At 46.8% G+C, this 17,718-nt stretch overlaps 1 protein-coding gene across 1 annotated transcript; it reads right to left on the reverse strand.

Annotated features, from left to right (window-relative positions):
* Positions 1-4,737: 4,737 nt before the first annotated feature.
* Positions 4,738-7,727, reverse strand: Gas1 (growth arrest specific 1). Its single transcript, XM_063243911.1, has one exon. The coding sequence runs from the start codon at positions 6,955-6,957 to the stop codon at positions 5,947-5,949; it is 1,011 nt and encodes a 336-aa protein (XP_063099981.1). The 5' UTR covers positions 6,958-7,727; the 3' UTR covers positions 4,738-5,946.
* Between the last annotated feature and the right edge of the window lie 9,991 nt (positions 7,728-17,718).

Genomic DNA, 17,718 nt, shown 5'->3' on the forward strand with positions numbered 1-17,718 from the left:
AATCTGTCTTCTTCCTCACATGGCCTCTTTACTGGCACTGTGGAGGCCTGCTTACTAATGTTGCATCTCTGGTCTTCATTCCCAGAACCTTCACACATTCTGCACAAAATGCTGTATTTCTGGATCTTTTGGCTGGGAACCCTCAGATGTTCCCTGTCTTCTGCCCTGTGCAGAGGAAAGTCCATACCCTGCCATGACCTTCAAGGTTTCCATGACCCTGCATTAGCATTTCTCTCAAGCTGGGCCCTGTTATGTCCTCAGTCACACTCTGGCCATGGTGTGCGTGCGGAGAGCACTGCCACACCACGCTGCTCCAGCTGCTGCTTTGGCAGTTGCTCCTCCTCACCTTCCTCTCAGAGGCAAACTCCTGCGCCTGACCTTGGACTCACCTTCATCGTCACCCTAAGAGGCTTTGCTAAACTGATGTTGGCTGAGCCATTTTCTTCAGTCCTTGCTTCTCTGTGTTTCTATGTTTGTGTACCCAACCTGAGTGGCACCTTGTGTATGAACATGGCACTGTCGCGTCCCTAAGAGCACTGCCGCCTGTAGTGCTCCCCAAAGTGCATGCCTGCAGAAACTTCTGATGTCCCCAGCACTTGCTCGTGAGTACAGACCTAAATTTTAGCCAGCACAAAGCTGACTTCAGTGCTTGTTATAGAAAAATACCACAAACAGGTGGAGCTACTTGACAGGTAAGGAGTGATATGGGTTAAAACTGAAAGTTGAAGACAGGCACTTTCAGAAAAGAATTGCCCTCAAGAAAGGCCTGAAATCTGATAGATATGTTCATTATTTTGGTGTGTAGTACTATCTGATCAGGAATAAAATATACAGTGTGGCTTAGTTGTAAGACACCTTTCTGGGGTCCAAGAATCTTCCTATTAACTTACAGCAATCAAATATGCTTGTAAGGATACACACAGAGAAAGCAAAGGTGTTGTAAGGCCTGGAAATGTATGTGATCATTTTATATATTTTTTTATTATGAACCAAAGTGATGCTGGGCGACACTGGGTGTTCACCTGCTGGGAGGTTTAGAATGCTTCCTACTTACAGCATAGTTACCTGTGGTGCACCCTGAACACCATGGAGACCAACTGAGTCATCCTCAGCTTTATAAAACTGAACTCACCCTAGTTAGCAAAATTTATTCCAGCAAATGCCACATCAAGAAATGTAGATTTGGTTTTATAGAAGAACCTGTGCTTTTAAAATACTAGGTGGAAAGCCTTTCTCCCTCCCAGCAGGCCTTCTGGCTTCTGTCACATGCATGTGACACAGGGTTTGGAGGTAGCCCTCCAAAATATGAGCTGAAAGCTTTCTAGGAAAGCAGATCTTTCCCACATCCTTCCCTGCAGCTCCTCTTTAAGAGGTGTCAGCAAGGCTGAAAGAATGAAGTGGCTGCACATTGTTTGGCTGTGCTATTATGTGCTTAACATTTCCATAACAAAAGTGCCACTCGACTTCTCCCCGATTAATGCAGCTTGAGGGCTCTTGTCGTCCTTTAATAAAACATTGTTGAAATCATTTATTTAGAGCCCTGGTTACTAGTGGGAGAATGACCATCTTTGTGCCAAAATATAGTGTATACAGTCCACTATTTTGTAGTAGATCATTCTGTTATTTAAGAAACTGATTAAATGGATGCCTTAGAAGGTATTTCTGCTAGTGGCACATTACTTTTGTCCTTGCATTAGTCCAGGGTGAGCACTTTGCACTGTCCTCCAGTGACAGTCTCTCAAATGCAGTACAGTGAAGCCCAGCTTAACTCACAAACAGGAGCTCGGCCCTCCCCAAGGGCTCTGGCCACCAGGCATGTGGAGCACAAGGCTCCCAACAACTTTGCTTGAATAACTGGGAAAACCAGGTCAAGGGACAACATTTCTGATGTTCTTTGGTGTAAGAGGTCAAAGAAGTAATTTCCCCTTTTCTTTCTCCATCTCTGAAAGCAGAAACTGAAGTTATACTAGAGAATTTCCAAGCAAACTTGATAATCTCATAATGCAAAGCCAAAGTACTTTTGGAGGTACTGTAGAGAGATTCCCAATAGGGCTTAATGTTTTAGAAAGTTCAGGAATCTTTGGTTTCTTTCTTCAGGCCCACATAACAATGTGGTATGGGGTGAAGATGCGAACATGGGGTAAGGAGAGCAACCCCCATGCTGTGTGGTTTCCCTTGATTCTCAGGGTACAGACATGTGCTGTGGGGAATTCCTCTACTCGGACCCTGTGGGAGACCCGTGGTAACATCCAGATGTGTGGCCCTGTGAAGTTATGACAGTCAGAGCCAGGAGCTGCTTCTTTCCTTGTGGATGTGTGCAGCGCCCAAGGACAGCGTTCTCCTGCTGCTCAGCAGGATTTACTTCCCTGGAGCCACTTTTCCAGTTTATGTATGTGCATGGCCTGTACACTGCTATATATCGTTAAAAATAAACAGAGACCTTATGCTACGTCCATTGTGGTCATATACAAAAGCGTTGCTGTGTGCTCGGGTGGGCAGTGAAGCCTAAACCTCCTCCTATTTACTGTATGGTCACTGTCAGCTCAATGAACTGCCCCCTTGTTCCCTGCCATTGTCCCACACTCCCTTAAACATTTGTCACTGAAGTGCCTCCAAAGACAAATAAACTGTCACCGAGCATTCCAACCTGCTAGCTGGGGAAATGGGAAAGGCTATGGGGACACAGGAGTTTACATGAAATCCGAAAGGGAAAGGGGCCTCTCCCCTTCTGGAAAACTTCTGTGGCGGGGGGAGCACTTCGCGAGAGTTCACAAGGAAAGCTGGATACCTTTTCTCTCACTAATGGTAGTTCCAGGCATGTGCCATGAGACATTTGAGAAGGCCAAATGTCCAGAATTCCAATGGGCTCCCTGGAGACTGTGAACTATTACAGATGTCAACATCTGTAAAAATCCTTTCTCTCTAGAAGCACATGGCAATACACAACCCCACAATCAGCAGTGCAAGAGCCCTGACATTTCAACAACCTGTTCAGGAACCCACTAGATCTGTAGGGAGGCCAGGGACTTCTGGGCTCTGGTGCATAATTGTTTAAATTACGCAAAATGGACTACAGATCAGTGTTCACTTTCTTTAAGGAAGAAAGCATAAAGCCTCCTGTCCTCTCTCCCCAAGAGCTGGCTGTGTTGATTTATTCCAGGCAGATGCTTTTGACAGGACCCTGTAAAATCAAGTTGTGAGTTTATTGTAGCAGTTAATTATCAGGCCTTTTCTAGTGCTAATGCCTTTTACTTCTTACTGGGGAAAACTGGGCCTTTTACTGGGACAAAGACTTAACTTTTCATCAAGAATGTGTTAAAATAACATGAGATGGAGATGATTTAAATATATTTAAGGATAAATGCAGGAGCATTGCTAATTCCTCTCATTTTTTTTTTGTAAAGAAAGCTGATTTCATTTACAAGTCTCTTGGAATACTCTTTGTTCACTTCCCAAAGAAACAAGGAGCTCAGCTTTGTTTTAACAATATGTTTACTCAACCATTCAGGTGACTGAAGATTCCAACCCCACGCTGCTCTCTTAGGCTCCGCCCGCTGGACAGCTATCTTACACTTTGTGAAGACATGTGTGTACATATAATCTCTGCTTCAGGTGCACCAAAGAGTGTCCGGAATTCCTCCATAAAGCCCGTTAAGAGTGAGTTTGAGGAAAAAGAAGACTAGCAAGCAATAGCGGGTGGGAGTGGGTGGAAGTTGGAAAGGGCAGAGCTTTGTAAATTACTTTAGGCAGCAGAAAAATCTGGTTATGTTTTCTCAGCACATGTTAATATCACATAAAGAGACACCACATCTTGCTAATCTGTCGACCCCTCAGACACAGTTTATTTGTGGTGACTTTAAAACTCCTGACTTGCCTTCCAATCATGGCGTTTAAAATGAAAAGCTTTAAATAAACACCAGGAATAGAAGATAAATAAACTTTTTCCCCCCTTGCAAGTGCCTAGCTTGGCAAGGTTCAGGCTCAAATCCCCAGAGGACAGAGCGCTCTCTTTTGTGTTAATGTTTAAAAGATTTTCCAATGCTGGAGTTTATTCCTACTGCAAACATTTCTATTTACAAGGTCAAGTGTATCCGCACTCGACACAGCTTAAGAGTGTAATTATTTATCTAAGGGCGTTTGAGTGTAGATCAGTAGCTCTGGCAGAAACCCAGCCTTTAGCCCACTGCTAAACAACTCTACACAAAATATTACAAGTTTTGGTAACTATTCCTCTTCCCAGTGTGTTTACTTTTGCTCTAGGGAATGTTTTGCAACAAATTTTGTACTTTTTCACCCAAAGTGTGAAAAAGACTTTGAAGTATTGAGTCTTGTATGTTTCCTAAGCTCTATTGGTAACAGATGTTATTGGCATGTTTGATTGCCTGAGAAGGTCTAGTCTTAGGACTTCTCCTAGAGGTAGGGGCTTCCTAGAGGGGGTGGGCAGTACCCAAGGAAAGGGAGGGGGTATGTGATGCCTGGGCTACCCTCAGATTATGCAGAGGACAGTTCTGTGAATTCTCTAGACACTGAAAAAAAATCAAGGAAGGCTGGTCACATGTCTTTTTTAGCTGCCTCATTTACAGGCATCTAACTATTCACTAAATTAAAGGCAGAAATCCCCACATTTCATGTCTCATATTGCATTTATTCTCCCTGATGTTTCGAAGATTGCCAGCATTCCTTGGACACCTCTCCTCACCTGTTCCTGAGTTAAATTCTGGAAAGAACTACACGATATTCATTGTTTATAATCTCTTTAGTGATGTACACATTTTAATGAAACCAAAAATATACACGAAGCCATAGTTATTTAAATCATAGGACTTTAAAAAATGAGGTCTATAAAAATACAATGTTTAAGGCAGTTTGGAAATGCATTTATACATTTCTACAATGTCCATAAATTCTTTTGAAAATAAGAATGTTACTTCCAATCTATTAAAATACACTGTACATTTTAAGGCTGTTCTCAACAGACCACACTTCCAAGTGGATTCTGGATTTGGATCCCTGGTGACAAGTGAATTCTATACATTTCTGGGAATAAAAGATTTAACATGGATGTAGATTTAAAACTTTTAATTTCTTCTTAAAAATAAATTATTTCTGAAGCATACAATTTATAAAAATTATATATACAAAGTACAGCAACTGGTAACAAACTCCAGTCTTAATACACTTTATATAAGATGTACCAAGGTTTAGCACCCTGATAGGGGCAGATACAATATATGTTCTCCGCATGCCTGAACATACGATTTCTTGATGTAAAGAAAAAACTGACAGCAACGCAAACACCATAAAGAGCCTTTCACAGATGGCAGTGCAGAGCTTTTTAAATAAAAAGCGGCATTGTTCAATGCCCTAGTAATTCTTCAGATCAGCATTTTTAGACTCTTAACCCTAAGAAATGCGCTAAATGATCAAAATAGTAGCAATGAAATTTAAGGTCAAGGGCTCTGAGTTATCAGAAACTAATTTAGGAGTCCCTCCCAGGCAATCGCCACCTCCCACCACTCCTCACCGAACACTCTGGGCGCTGACACCCAGTAATCAATGAATCCGTGACTTTTTACTTACGATTGTGCTGTCCTCACTATCCACAAGTACTACTTTACCCCCTCACAAGAAAAACGCTAATACCCGGCCCCTTCGTGTTCTTCATCCCTCAGCGCAGTCCCTCGGAACTTAGACCCAAGGCCAGCACTTTGCAGACTCGGTCCAGTCTTCCGCGCCGTTTCCTGCAGGGTGTCCGTAACTCCAGGCTTGGCTTCCGCAGCCAGAGCCCTGTGCTGTTTCTGGAGCCAGGACGGGGGTGGAAGGAGGGTCAAGACCTCGAGTTTGGAGAGGAGATGGGCAGAGTGCAGGCAGTAAGGACCCTGGCCAGGCCGAGTCGCCCTGGAGGGTCCCCGGCCGGCCGGCCGCAGGTGCCCGGCGCAGGCACGACTAGAGGAGCGGCCGGAGCAGCAGCACCAAGATGGAGCCGAGCGCGGCCCCAGCGCCCCGGGGCGCCGCGCGGTGGCCGCGGCTGTTGCTCCTGCGCCCAGGCCCGGAGGGCAGGTCCCCACGGCCGCCCGGTCCCGCAGCGCCGCCGCCCGGGCGCGAGCCGCCGCCTTCATCGTCCAGAGGCTGCTCGGCGCCCGTGGCCCCGGGGCGCTGCTGCTCTTCGTCGTACTCCTCGTCATAGTAGTCGTCCAGGCCGCCGTCCGAGCCGCTGCTGCCTGGGCCGGTACCCAGCTCGGCGCCGAAGCACAGGCGGGCCATGTTTTCCTTGACTGATTCGCAGATGGGCCGCTCGAGGCCGTCGCACACGCAGTCGTTGAGTAGCGCCGCCTTGGGAACGGCCAGCATGTCCTCGATGACCGCGCGACACTCGTCGGTACAGCGCAGCCCATTGAAGAGCTTGCCGCAGTAGGTCAGGTAGCGGCCGAGCGCCAGGTTGCAGCGGCTGTCGCGGTCGCAGCGCCGCCGAGCCTCGGTGCAGCCCATGACCCCGCCCGCGCCCGGGCCGCCCGCGCCGCCGCCGCTCGTCCGGGGCAGGCAGGGCTCGATGGCGCGCTTGGTGGACTTGCAGTTCTCGTCCTGCGCGCAGTCACAGTCCTCCAGCGCGGGCCCGCGCCGCGTGTGGTTGAGCTGAATGAGCGCCGCGATGCAGTGGCTGGGGCAGCGCCAGCGCGACGGGAAGGCGGCGGAGGCGGCCCCCGGAGCGTCGCCCCCACCGCGCTGCGCCAGCACCGGCGCGCACGCTTCAGCGTACTGGCTGTAGGCGTAGCTGCACTCCGGCTCCCCCTGGCACTGCAGCAGCGCCTGCCAGCAGATGAGGCGGCGGCCGTGCGCCAACCCGGAGCCCCGCGGCGCCGAACCCAGCAGCTGCAGCAGCACCATCACGCACAGCCAGGCGCCCGGCACGGTCCCACCGCGGGCCCCGCCGCCGCCGCCCAGCAGCGCGGCCACCATCGCGGGCAGCGGTGGCCGCCGGGCGCGGCGCGGAGAGGAGCGGAGGCGCGGGGAGCGGCGGACGCGGAGCCGGCTGAAAAGTTTGCCCGAGTCCTGCCCCCTCCTTGCATGAGCGTCTTCATAAATCCATGCGCGCCGCTGGCCGCTGTCCCGCTGCTGGCTGAAGTGGGCTCCCCTCGAGCGCCGCGGCTTCCTGGAAGTGCACGTCCCTGCTCGGCCCCGGGCGGTGGCGGGAGGCGCTCACTGCCGCCTCGGGGGGCTGCGGGTCGCCGGGCTGCGGCAGGACTGCAGGAGCGCGCTGCGCCGCGGATGCATTTTGCTTGGCGCTGCAGATCCGCAGGGCGGCCGCGGCAGCTCCTTCTCCCGGGCTCAGTGCCGCGCCGCCGCCGCCGCCGGCTCTCGCATCGCGCTGCTTCCCTGCCTGCGCCCGCCGCCGCCCGCCCTCCGGCCCGGCCCGGCCGCGTCCCCTCCCCCTCGCCGGCCTCGCCGAACTCGGGAAGCTGCGTCCAGGGCGCGGAGAACAAGGCGCGGCGAGACCGGCCAGCGGTCCCTGCTCCTCGCGGCGGCTGCTTGGGCACCAAAGGCCAGGAGCAGATCGGCTGAGCTGGGCTGCGGACTCGCTCGCGGCGAGGCTTTAAATACAAAAGCGGGCCGGGAGCCCCCGCGCGGAGCCGCGGCGCCCCCTCATTATGCATGCATGGAAAGGCAAACAAACAAAAACAGCGGCGACGCCGCGCTCCGGCCGCCGCGCCTGGCCCGCGCTCCGAGCCCGCTCCCTTTCTCCGCTAGCAAGCCGCCCAGGCTCGGCCCCTCCGTGGCTCCGGGCCGCGATTGGTCCCGCTTGTTGTTGTTGAAACTTTTTTTCAGCGCGGCGGGGCGGGGGCGGGGCGGCGCCCAAGCCAGGGCGGGCGGCTCCGCCCACTCTTAAGGGCGCGCAGGCCGGGCCTGGGCGCCGCGCAGCGCCGCGCACTGCCATCGGCCTTTCGGTGCCGTTTTTCCTTCTTGTGCTTCAGGCGGGTTAGCGCTGTTTCTTCCCTCCGACCTTCCTTATCCGCGCCTCCGACGGAAGCCATAAGTCAGCTCGCCTTCCAGGTTTGCTGGGTGCTACAGGCGCGCGCGGGCCGGCCCGTGAAATTGCACGTGGAACTTTCGGAGCTTGCGGCGCACTCGTGGGCCGCGGAGGCGCGGGGACGTTTACCGCTTACACGCGCGCGCACACGCACTCGGAGCCCGACCGTGCGCGCCCACCTGGAGGAACCGTCCGTCGCCGGCAGACGGACGGGGATCTCCTCAGCACACACCAGGAGTGTGCTGCGGGACTCGGTAATTAAAGTACTCACGGCGTTCCCCGTTCCCCTCGCAGGAGTACGAGTCAGGCCCCGCGGCTGCAGTCCGAGCGGCGGAAGGAGACCTCCGGACCGTCAGCTCTGCGCGCAGTCGGGGGCGCGCGCAGCTCGCGAGTGACCTTAAGGCCGCCTGTGGCCCCGGTGTCTACCGCCTGTCAAAAACTGGCGCTTTTTTCCCGTTTCCTCAGAGACACTATCAACTCCAGTTGTCATAAAATCAAGGCCGAGTCTCCTCCCCGGAGGCAGAGCGAGCTGCGCTCCCTCAGAGGTTCTTGGTGCATGAGGAGGTGCTCCTGCCTTCTTGGCACCTACACGTGCCAGGCCGAGAGAGGGAACAGTCTCGCCCTGACCTGAGTGGCAGAACACAAACAGTAACAGTGTATGCTTGAAATTTAATAGGAGCCTTTAACTTCATTGAGGAAAGAGTGGTTGGAGTTGTCTCCATCCTGGCAGGAAGGCTTGAGGGACTCTCCCCTAGGCTATTACTGGAGTCCTTCATTTGTAAAGTGGAAGGCCAGAGTGGTTATTGCCCAGGAGGAACCAAGGAAACAGTCACTGGCCCTCTAGTCCATGTTTGTTGAGTGCCTTCAGCCTAGCAGATCTGAAAACATAGCTAGCATGGAATCCTCTGGAACCTGTGGTAGAATTGAGATTCCTTGCCCCTGAGAATCTATGACTGGGTAAAACCCAGGCAGCTGCATTTCTAACCAGTGCCCCGGGCATGCTCTGCTCCTAGTGGAGCACGTTGCTTCGGGAACCATACTTCACAGGTGAAATGGTTTTTGTGTGTTTATCTACATAACTTGCCCCACCTTGGCCATGACACAGCTCGCTGTGGGATTTGAGGGATCTCCTGGTGCTGCCTGCCTTGGTGAGGGAGCTCTGTGCCTCTTGGTGGCCTTAGCTTTGTCGGCCAGAGGGCCTGTCCACTGAGGGAGGTTAGTTTTTCCTCAGGGTACTCAAGGACCAATTGGGTCAAAATCTTGCTGTACCCAGTTGCCACATCTCAGTTACCATTTTATCTGACTTTCCAGGAGCATTTGACATATTTTTTAAATCCAATTTAGCTTTTGGAAATCAACACTCCTGTTTTTCACTTACTCCTTTGCTAAGTTTTCTCCTTAGGGGTTTTCATGCAGTGCTTTGGTTTTAATTATAACACCCACTGGGCCATTTTCATCCTCAGTCTTTCTCCCGCTTACATTTGTATGTATTCATACAGTGGTTGAAAAAAAAAATCCTAAGCTCAGTTTACTCTACAAGTACTTCTAGCTTCTTCGCTCCAAAACTATTTGCTGCCTTTTTGTGACATTTTCCAAAATTGTTCAGTATCAAATTTTCCCCCTATTTGTAGCAGTTCTACTCAGACAAAGAGGAATAGGCCAATCCCCTTCCCCCAGATCTTGGGCAGGCTTTAGTGACTGGCCAGTGAGATCTGGTGAAAATCAGACAATCTGGAGGATTCAGTGCTAGACCACCTAGTACTTTCCAGTCAGTACTGGAGCCTCTTGCAGTGCTTGCTTTGGAAAAGCTGGTCCCATGCAAGCAGTCTGACCTCCCTGAGGCTTCTTTACCTATAGCAAGCCTGAGTTTGCCATTTAGAGGACAGCTCCCAGTTGCTTCAGCCTAGTGAATGGTGACAGTGCCAGACCTGTAACAAACCATCTGTCTTGGATGTCCAGTCCAACCAAACCTGATGATTCCAGCTTAGCTCCTGTCTTCCGAGAATACCTGATAAAAACTCCAGCCCAGGGTCAGGACATGGGCTGGCAAGGGGCGCATCAAAGTGCAAAGCTGAAAGAGGCATTTGTATTCTCCTAAGTGCTGTGTTTCAAGGGTCCCCAGTGAGTACCTCCCTAAATGTTGTGCTCCAGTCTCTTCACTTGACCCTGCTTAGTGGTGACTTGGCATGAGCAAGAACAGAAGAGTTCAAAGTTCATCCCAAAGAATCATGAAGGCTAACAGAGAATGTGGTGTTGAGTCATTTAGTCATGAGGTGGTTAATTACGTGCTGGTAGCCGAAGAAGACTTTCTGTTTATCCAGTTGTATATGTTAAGTATGCTGCCATCTGCTGTGACTAGCTTTTCCTTTCTCCATGTATGGTTGATGGTCTGTTGTAGTCAGATGAAGCATCAGAACTTCTTTGTTGTTTTCGAAGTCAGCTAACTCAAAACTGGTCCTAATCATTTGTATTACAGAAAAGGAAAGAGAACCTTCAAGCTTGAAGGATTCTTTTAAATCTAGACATGTAAACCAGGTGGATTCTGGAGGTAACAGTATGAAAACGGATGCATGAAGATCCTGCTCTGAACAGTAATCCCATTGGGCTTTCTTTTATTGGGAGGAGCACTCCAAGATGATTAACAGTCTTTCAAAGTCCCAAGCTGATGTGTGATTGGTTGCCTGTTTGTGTTTCCTATGACATCTGACAGCAGTGGGGAAGGTGTGTGGTGAAGTGGCATGTTTGATGGCCAAGCCCATAGTTGAGTCCTTGGCTTATACCTCTGAGAGGACAATTTTCAGAATTTCAGGATTGTGGTTATCTATTTAAGGCTGATGCAGACATCATCTTCCTCTTGGGGAATGGTCAAAATTGAAAGTACCGAGTTAAATGAGAAGGAGACTGACTGGCTTGGTGCAGAGTAGAGGAGACAGTTGGTTCTAACTTGAAAAGGAGGTTGTTCCAAGAAGCAGTTTAGGGAATGGCTTATACAGGAATTCATTTGGTAAGTTGTCCTTGCCGGCTGCAAGTTTGTGCCTAGCAGAAGGGGTGAAAGGCAGAAGGCCTAAATCCCCTGATGATGGTACTGTGGATTTCTGGTGGCCCAGCTGAAGAAGGAATCCCCAGTCTGGCTTAGTCTGAGTTTCTCAGACCAGTGAAGGTATTTTCATCTGGTTCAGATTGAAGCTTTTGAGAGTTCCTATCTCTTAAACTGGGCATTTATTTTTTAGTGCCCATATAATTTATATCAGGTTTCTGGACAATAGTAGTAACTTTTGACATTAGGCTTTTTGCCCTCACTCTTAGATGTCTTTGAGGAGCACTAGACTGGGTTGTTTCTATGTGAAGCAACCTTTGGGAAAGGCCATGGTGACGTATTTATCAGGGCTGATGGGTCAATTTTTCCTCAGTCGAAATGTGGAACTCAGAAGGAATTGCTGACAGTCATCTCAGGTGGATGTTAGATGATGCCACCTGACCAGGACAGGAAGCAGAAGGATCTGGAGGGAGGGCTTTTGTGGCTGAATGCAGGCAGTGATTAGCTGGAACTGGTTCAGTTGGCTGAAAGTATGCAATTAGGAGTAGAGAGTGAAGCTATAGGTGTTGGCAGCAACTGTGGTGGCTGACGAGGGTGCCAATGTGGAATTCTCAGGAAAAATGAGCTTCTTTTTTTTTCTTTCTTTGAGATGCAGGGAGTTGTTTGGTTCCATTTTTAACTCCATAATCTCAGAAAAGCCCATTTGCTTGCAGGCAGGGACTGTGGGTTTTGATTAATTAGTTCTCCTCTCTGATTTCTTACATGTTTGTGTCCCCTTGAACAGTGGTGCTACAGACAAATGGTAGGTACCCGTCAGAGAGAGACCATTCAGATGCCTGCCTGGCCACGCACCTTGTGGGAACTTAGGCATAATTTAGCTCAGGAGGATGTGAGGCCTCTGTTATGCCATCTGCTGATTGCCATGGAACCACAGGTGAGGGTTCAATCAACCACCTTGGCCAGTGCTTCCCAGTCTTGGTGTTCAGACAGATCAACATGTTGCTTTTGCTGTTCCTTCCACTTAGTTACAAATTCATTCAACATGCACTCAGAGATTAAGACATTCCAACCTTCCCCTGAGGGTGATCCTGACTAATGTCAGATAAGCTGAACAGGACTGACAGAGTAACTTGGATGCTCCCAGGAGTCTTACCAGAATCAGGCAGGCTGGCAGACAGATAGACAGACTTCATCCTCCTCCCTTTGGAGTCTGATATGAGCCACTCGAATAAGGAGCCAAGAATACTCCTTTAGACCTCTGAGAGAACTTGAGAAATCTCAAAAGAATGTCTTCCCATCAGGACTTTGAGAGGTCCTTGTTCCATCCATAAGAGCCACAACTGATGACCAAAAAGGACAGCACAGTGGGGTCTTCCTGGCTGAGGCACCAGATGCAAAGGCAATGAAAACACTGAGACAATGCCCAGGATTTGGAGGCAGATTTATTTAATGCTGGATGGGCACTGGCTAGCAATTAGTTGTCCCTCAAAATGTCAGGCCTCAAAGGCCCAGGGAGGGAGTTGTTCATGGTATCTGCAAGGGTGAGTACAAAGGCAAAGAACTTGGCTGTATTTGATTGGTTTATACAATATCATCACAGTGACCTGCCCTTTCTAAGATACCGAAGTGACCAGAACTGGAACAGGAACTGTCACCTGAGCAACTGAAGTATACTGGTTGGAGGGCAGGCATTTTCTGCTATACAAAAAACTAAAGAATATGAGATAGTTCTGAGATTTTAATATGTGAAAAACTGTTTACAGAAGGGTTGAATGGTTCTGTGGAAGAATGAAAGGTTCAAGTGGTAAACACTGGTATCCTGGAGCTAAGCAGCATGGCAAATAAGTAGAAGGAGGCAGCTTCCTGACCTCAAGCAACTTAGCAATATGGCAGCTGGCTGTTTGGGAGTATCTGGAGCTCTTAACACTTAGCAAAAATCTTAAATCACAAGCGTCTACATAACTTGTTTTTTTTTAAATTCACTTTGGCTTTTATGACCAGAAAATATCAATATCTTAGTCTGCAACAGACACTCAGTAGAATCCAAGTGATTTCTACTCTAGAATTCACTCTTTCTCCCCCTAAGTATTGTCTGTATCTATCTTTTGGTTTCTTTAGAGTAATTAATTCCTGGGGACAGAGTTGAAGGTTGGCAACCCCATGTGGAAGGAACCCCTATTGATGCACAGCAAAGCTGGGTTATTCCCTCAACTGAAAATCTGTGGCCTTCTCCCAAATTCCATTTATTTTCCACAAGGGTCATCTCCATATTCCTGAGTTTATTAATTTTAAGAAATGAATGTGCCTTCTACATTCATACTCCCTGTCTTTTTACTTTCCTGGTTTCTTTGAAGTTTTGTCATCCAATTCTTTCTCTAAACCAGATGTCCTAAAGGAAGAAGCATCTCAGAAGTTTTGGGAGCATTTTCAAAATATGTACACTTGTACTAACTCATTTATACTTGAATTTTCCCCCATTGACCAAGAAATGTATTTTTTTGAAAACAAGTATCTGTTTTAGTTTCTCATTGTTGATACCAGATATCTATGATTAAAGGAGGAAATAGTCATGTTAGCTTACCATTTGTAGAGGTTTCAATTCATGGTTGTCTGGCTCCATGGCAGGCCAGCATGGCAGGGGGCATCACAGAGAAGAAACAATCTATGGCAGGAAGCAGAGAGAAATCAGGAGGAAAGAAGTTAGGGCTCTTCCAGGCCACACCCCAGTGACCCACCTCCTTCAAGCCTCACATCCCAGCATCACATGTTAATATGAACGCATCAACAAATGAGTATCGTGTTCCCATGTGTCAGTCACGTCCCCCAAAGCGCATCTATGAACATGTGAGGCTTTGGAGGCGGCATCTAGATAGAAACCATAACAATACAAAGGTGTATTTCTGTTTAAATTATCCTTCTATGATTTTGAACTTTCAGATTTCATAGATCAGTTTATTTTTTCAAAGTTACTTATCTTTGAAAAAAGTTGCTTTTTATTTTAGACATATTAACAAGTAATCACTAAATGAAATTTTTAAAAAATTTCTTACTACTACCTATTAACTTTAGTGTTCTATTAACACTAAGGAGATGTGAAGTTTCCAAGGTAGGAAAGGAATAACTATAGAACAATATTGAATAAACTTGTATATTTAAAGAATTTACTACATTGTCCCTTTTTTGGGGGGGGCAGCTTTTTTTGTTTTTACTGGTACCAGGGATCGAACTCACAACTGCCTGCTTGCAAGTCCCCTACATTGTCCCTTTTTTTTTCTCATTTCAACATACACACTTCCTATATAGGGGCCACTTCTTAAGAAATGTTTGCAACTTCCAATGAATTATTACTCGAAAGTGTTCAGTGCTGCTGTTAAATGTGTCTGACCAAAGCACTGTTTTACTTAAAAATTTTCAGTTACTGTTCAGGAAAATGTGCCAGGTCATTATGACACATCATATTTGGAAGACTAGTTTCAAATGCTTAAGCCCATCTGTTCCTGCCTGTGCTCCCAAACACAAATTCACATGCAGACATATATGTGTACTCTGAGAGCATACATTCACATACATATGCATGTACTTACATGTGTTTACATGAATTCTCATATCTAGCCATACACACGTGCACTGTATGCAGACACACATACATACTCATCCATCTTGCTACCTTCATTCTGATCTTCATCTGTTTATCCAGGGCCTTTGGCATGCTGGTCTCTAGCAGTCTCCTGCTTTTGAAGGAGAGAGTACATCTTTAGATGCCTTGCTTCTGAGTAACTCATGTTACCAATACCCTCCTCTTTATGTGTACAAGTTTGTTCTCTCTCACCCAGAGAACAAACATTCCCTGCCCAATCAGGCTGCACCAAATAGATCGAGGGAAGAGTGTGACTGCTCTTTGGTGGTCCCTGATCAGATGCATACAGATGTGACAGGAAACACTGGGTATTTTTAAAGAGCAACATCAGTCTGATAATAAAACTTAGAGCTTCCCTTCCTTAAGTATCATTGCATTTTCCCAATAATTTCTTAATTTTGTTTTACAGAAGTATCTGCGATAAATGGAAAAGATAATCTAGTCTGGCAGAGTTCAATTTGAGCAGCACTGTAAGTACTGTGCTTCCTACACCTGCAAAAAGAAGCATGGGTACTGGGGCCCCGGTTATTTTGTCTGGCTTTAGAGCTACACAAGTTGTTAGCAGAACTGTCAGGATTCAGTACTGTGTGAAGATTAAGGAAATGTTAGAAATTTTGATTTCTTCAGAGAATGTTATTGATAGTGCCAGGGTACAAGGTGACAGCACTTACTGTCACCAACGCACACGGCTTGCACACAGGACAGCTGCTCAGCTCAGTCAACTCCTGTTCTCTGAGGAACAAGGGAGATGAGGAACATGGCTCACTTCAACATCCTATAGCGCAAGGAAATCCTTGCAAAACCAGTGGGAGGCCCGATTTACAGGAAACCGTACTTTCACATTTTCTTAAAAAGAGATATTAGTTGGAAATTCGCGTCCCACAGAGAGTTCACCCTAGGAAGATTGAGGCACCTCATGCTCCCAGCCTCATAGCTTGCAGGTAGCCCTTGACTTCCTATGAAGCAATTTTTCAAAGAGAAAATTATGTGCATGTCCTTCCTAAGCTCTCCAATAATTAGAGCCAATTCTATAATGAGCATTGTAGAATGTTTCAAAGGGATCCCAAATCTTGTTTCCAAATCTACATGCTCACCACTAGAATTAAGATGAAGCTTTTTAAATAGTTTCTTTGTAAGAGAACACCTTTCTTAAAAGTCTTCCTTTTCTTATGAAAGAGCTAAAGACAACAGGCTTAATGGTAACTACCAAAAACAACACTATCGATGGACAAGCTGGTATGAAATTTGTGTCTAGTTAATGCTTTTTGAAAACATTTATGTCATGAAATGTCCACTGAAGAGACTATAAACTTTCTGATTAATAAAGATTACAAACCATCTGATTCTTTTTGGTGAAATGTGTATCCCAGGACTATATCAAACACATAATTAGGGAGTTCACCCTTTTTAATCTGCTTTTGTACTTACCTACTCATTGCTCACTGAACTTTATTCAATTTAATCCAATAAACATAGAGTTCCTACTACATGTTCCTGGAAGATGAACTTAAGAGTGGAAAGATTCCATTTAAGGTCTTTTCTAGGTTAAAACAGAAAACGCAAGGACTGTACAACATGAGAGTTAATATAATGTAAATTGTGGACTTTACTCAATAATATGTCCTTATTGATACATCAATTGTAACAAATGCAGCAGGAATGATGGTGCATGCCTCAAATCCTAGTACTCTGGAGGCAGAGGCACAGGTGGCAGGAGGATCACCCTGTGTTCAGAGCCAGTCTGACCTACATAGTGAAACCTTGTTTCAAAAAACAAACAAAAATTTGCAACAAATGTACCTTATCAGTTTAATACAAAATATAAATAAAGGAAATAGGAAGGATTATGAAGTTATGTTGGAATACTTTGTACTTTACAATCTTTCAGTTTAGAGCACTTCAGAGCAGTTTAGAGCAGTTTATCACTTAAAAGTTTTGACCTTTAATATTCCTTTCTTTGTACATTAAATATTAAGGTAAGTCCAGGCATGCTGTTTAAAACCAAAAGCTACTCTCTCTGTGGTACACATCTCCCCAAGCGATTAACTACATGTGTTAATATAGCCATCTTTTGAATTCAGTTATCCATCCCGGAAGTATTTGTTGAGTGCTCACCCTGTCAAGCCTTCTGTCACACTGTTGTTTTGATGAGGATAGTTTGTGATAGGTGACTTTGTACCACACACTTGTACTTCATATATAGACACATGTTTAATTACCAAAGCCATTAGCACGTTCCTTTTGGCTTCTGGTTTGTTTAAACAATTTAAATTTATTTAAAATAGCAAGTGAATCTAGTATAGAATGCAAAGAGTCAAAAGCATGCATGTTTTGAGAACGCTTTTACACCCAGCCACCTACTTCTTCAGCACCATTCCAGGTACTGCCCTAATTTCGAGAGGTCATGTATACACATACGAATAGAAGTGTCTTCACAAAACAACCACATACTTAAGAGTATATTTTGGACCCTGATTTGTGTCACTAAATAAAGAACTGATATATAACTTGCTTGCTTATCCTTGTTGGTGAGTGCACAGTATTCCATGTTTATGTTTTAATAAATGTGTTAGCTTTCCATGACAAAATACCTGAGAAAATAACCTAAAAGGTTGAAAGATTTATTTTGGTTCATGGCTTCAGTGCATGGCCAGTTGCACTCACTGATTTTAGTCCTGGGACAGAGAGGGAACATCATGGTACAGTTGCGTGTTAGAGGAAAGCTGCTGGTCTCACGGCAGCAGAGAGCCGGAACCAGACAGGGTGCCAATCTGGGCTGGTGGGTTTTCCCCTCCTTCTAGGCCACTGCTGTGCACATTTAGTGTGGGTCGCTGTCCTCATTTTGCCACCCAACTTGCCCATCATCTTTGGAAACAGGCTAACCCGATTGACAATTAGTAGGAGTCATAAGTTACTGATAAATATTTTGGTTTTATTTATTTATTTTTTTGTTCTAGTATGGCAATGAATATGCCAAGACATTTGTCTTCTCGTGCTTTAATGTACTAAAGGAGACAT

The sequence above is a fragment of the Cavia porcellus genome, unplaced genomic scaffold (assembly GCF_034190915.1).
Source record: "Cavia porcellus strain 051 isolate PalLab524CR breed Dunkin Hartley unplaced genomic scaffold, mCavPor4.1 scaffold_2, whole genome shotgun sequence".
Classification (NCBI taxonomy): domain Eukaryota; kingdom Metazoa; phylum Chordata; class Mammalia; order Rodentia; family Caviidae; genus Cavia; species Cavia porcellus.

Bases quoted from the DNA above. Each gene is read 5' to 3' on its own strand.
- Gas1 (XM_063243911.1), bottom strand. From the start codon at position 6,957: ATGGTGGCCGCGCTGCTGGGCGGCGGCGGCGGGGCCCGCGGTGGGACC.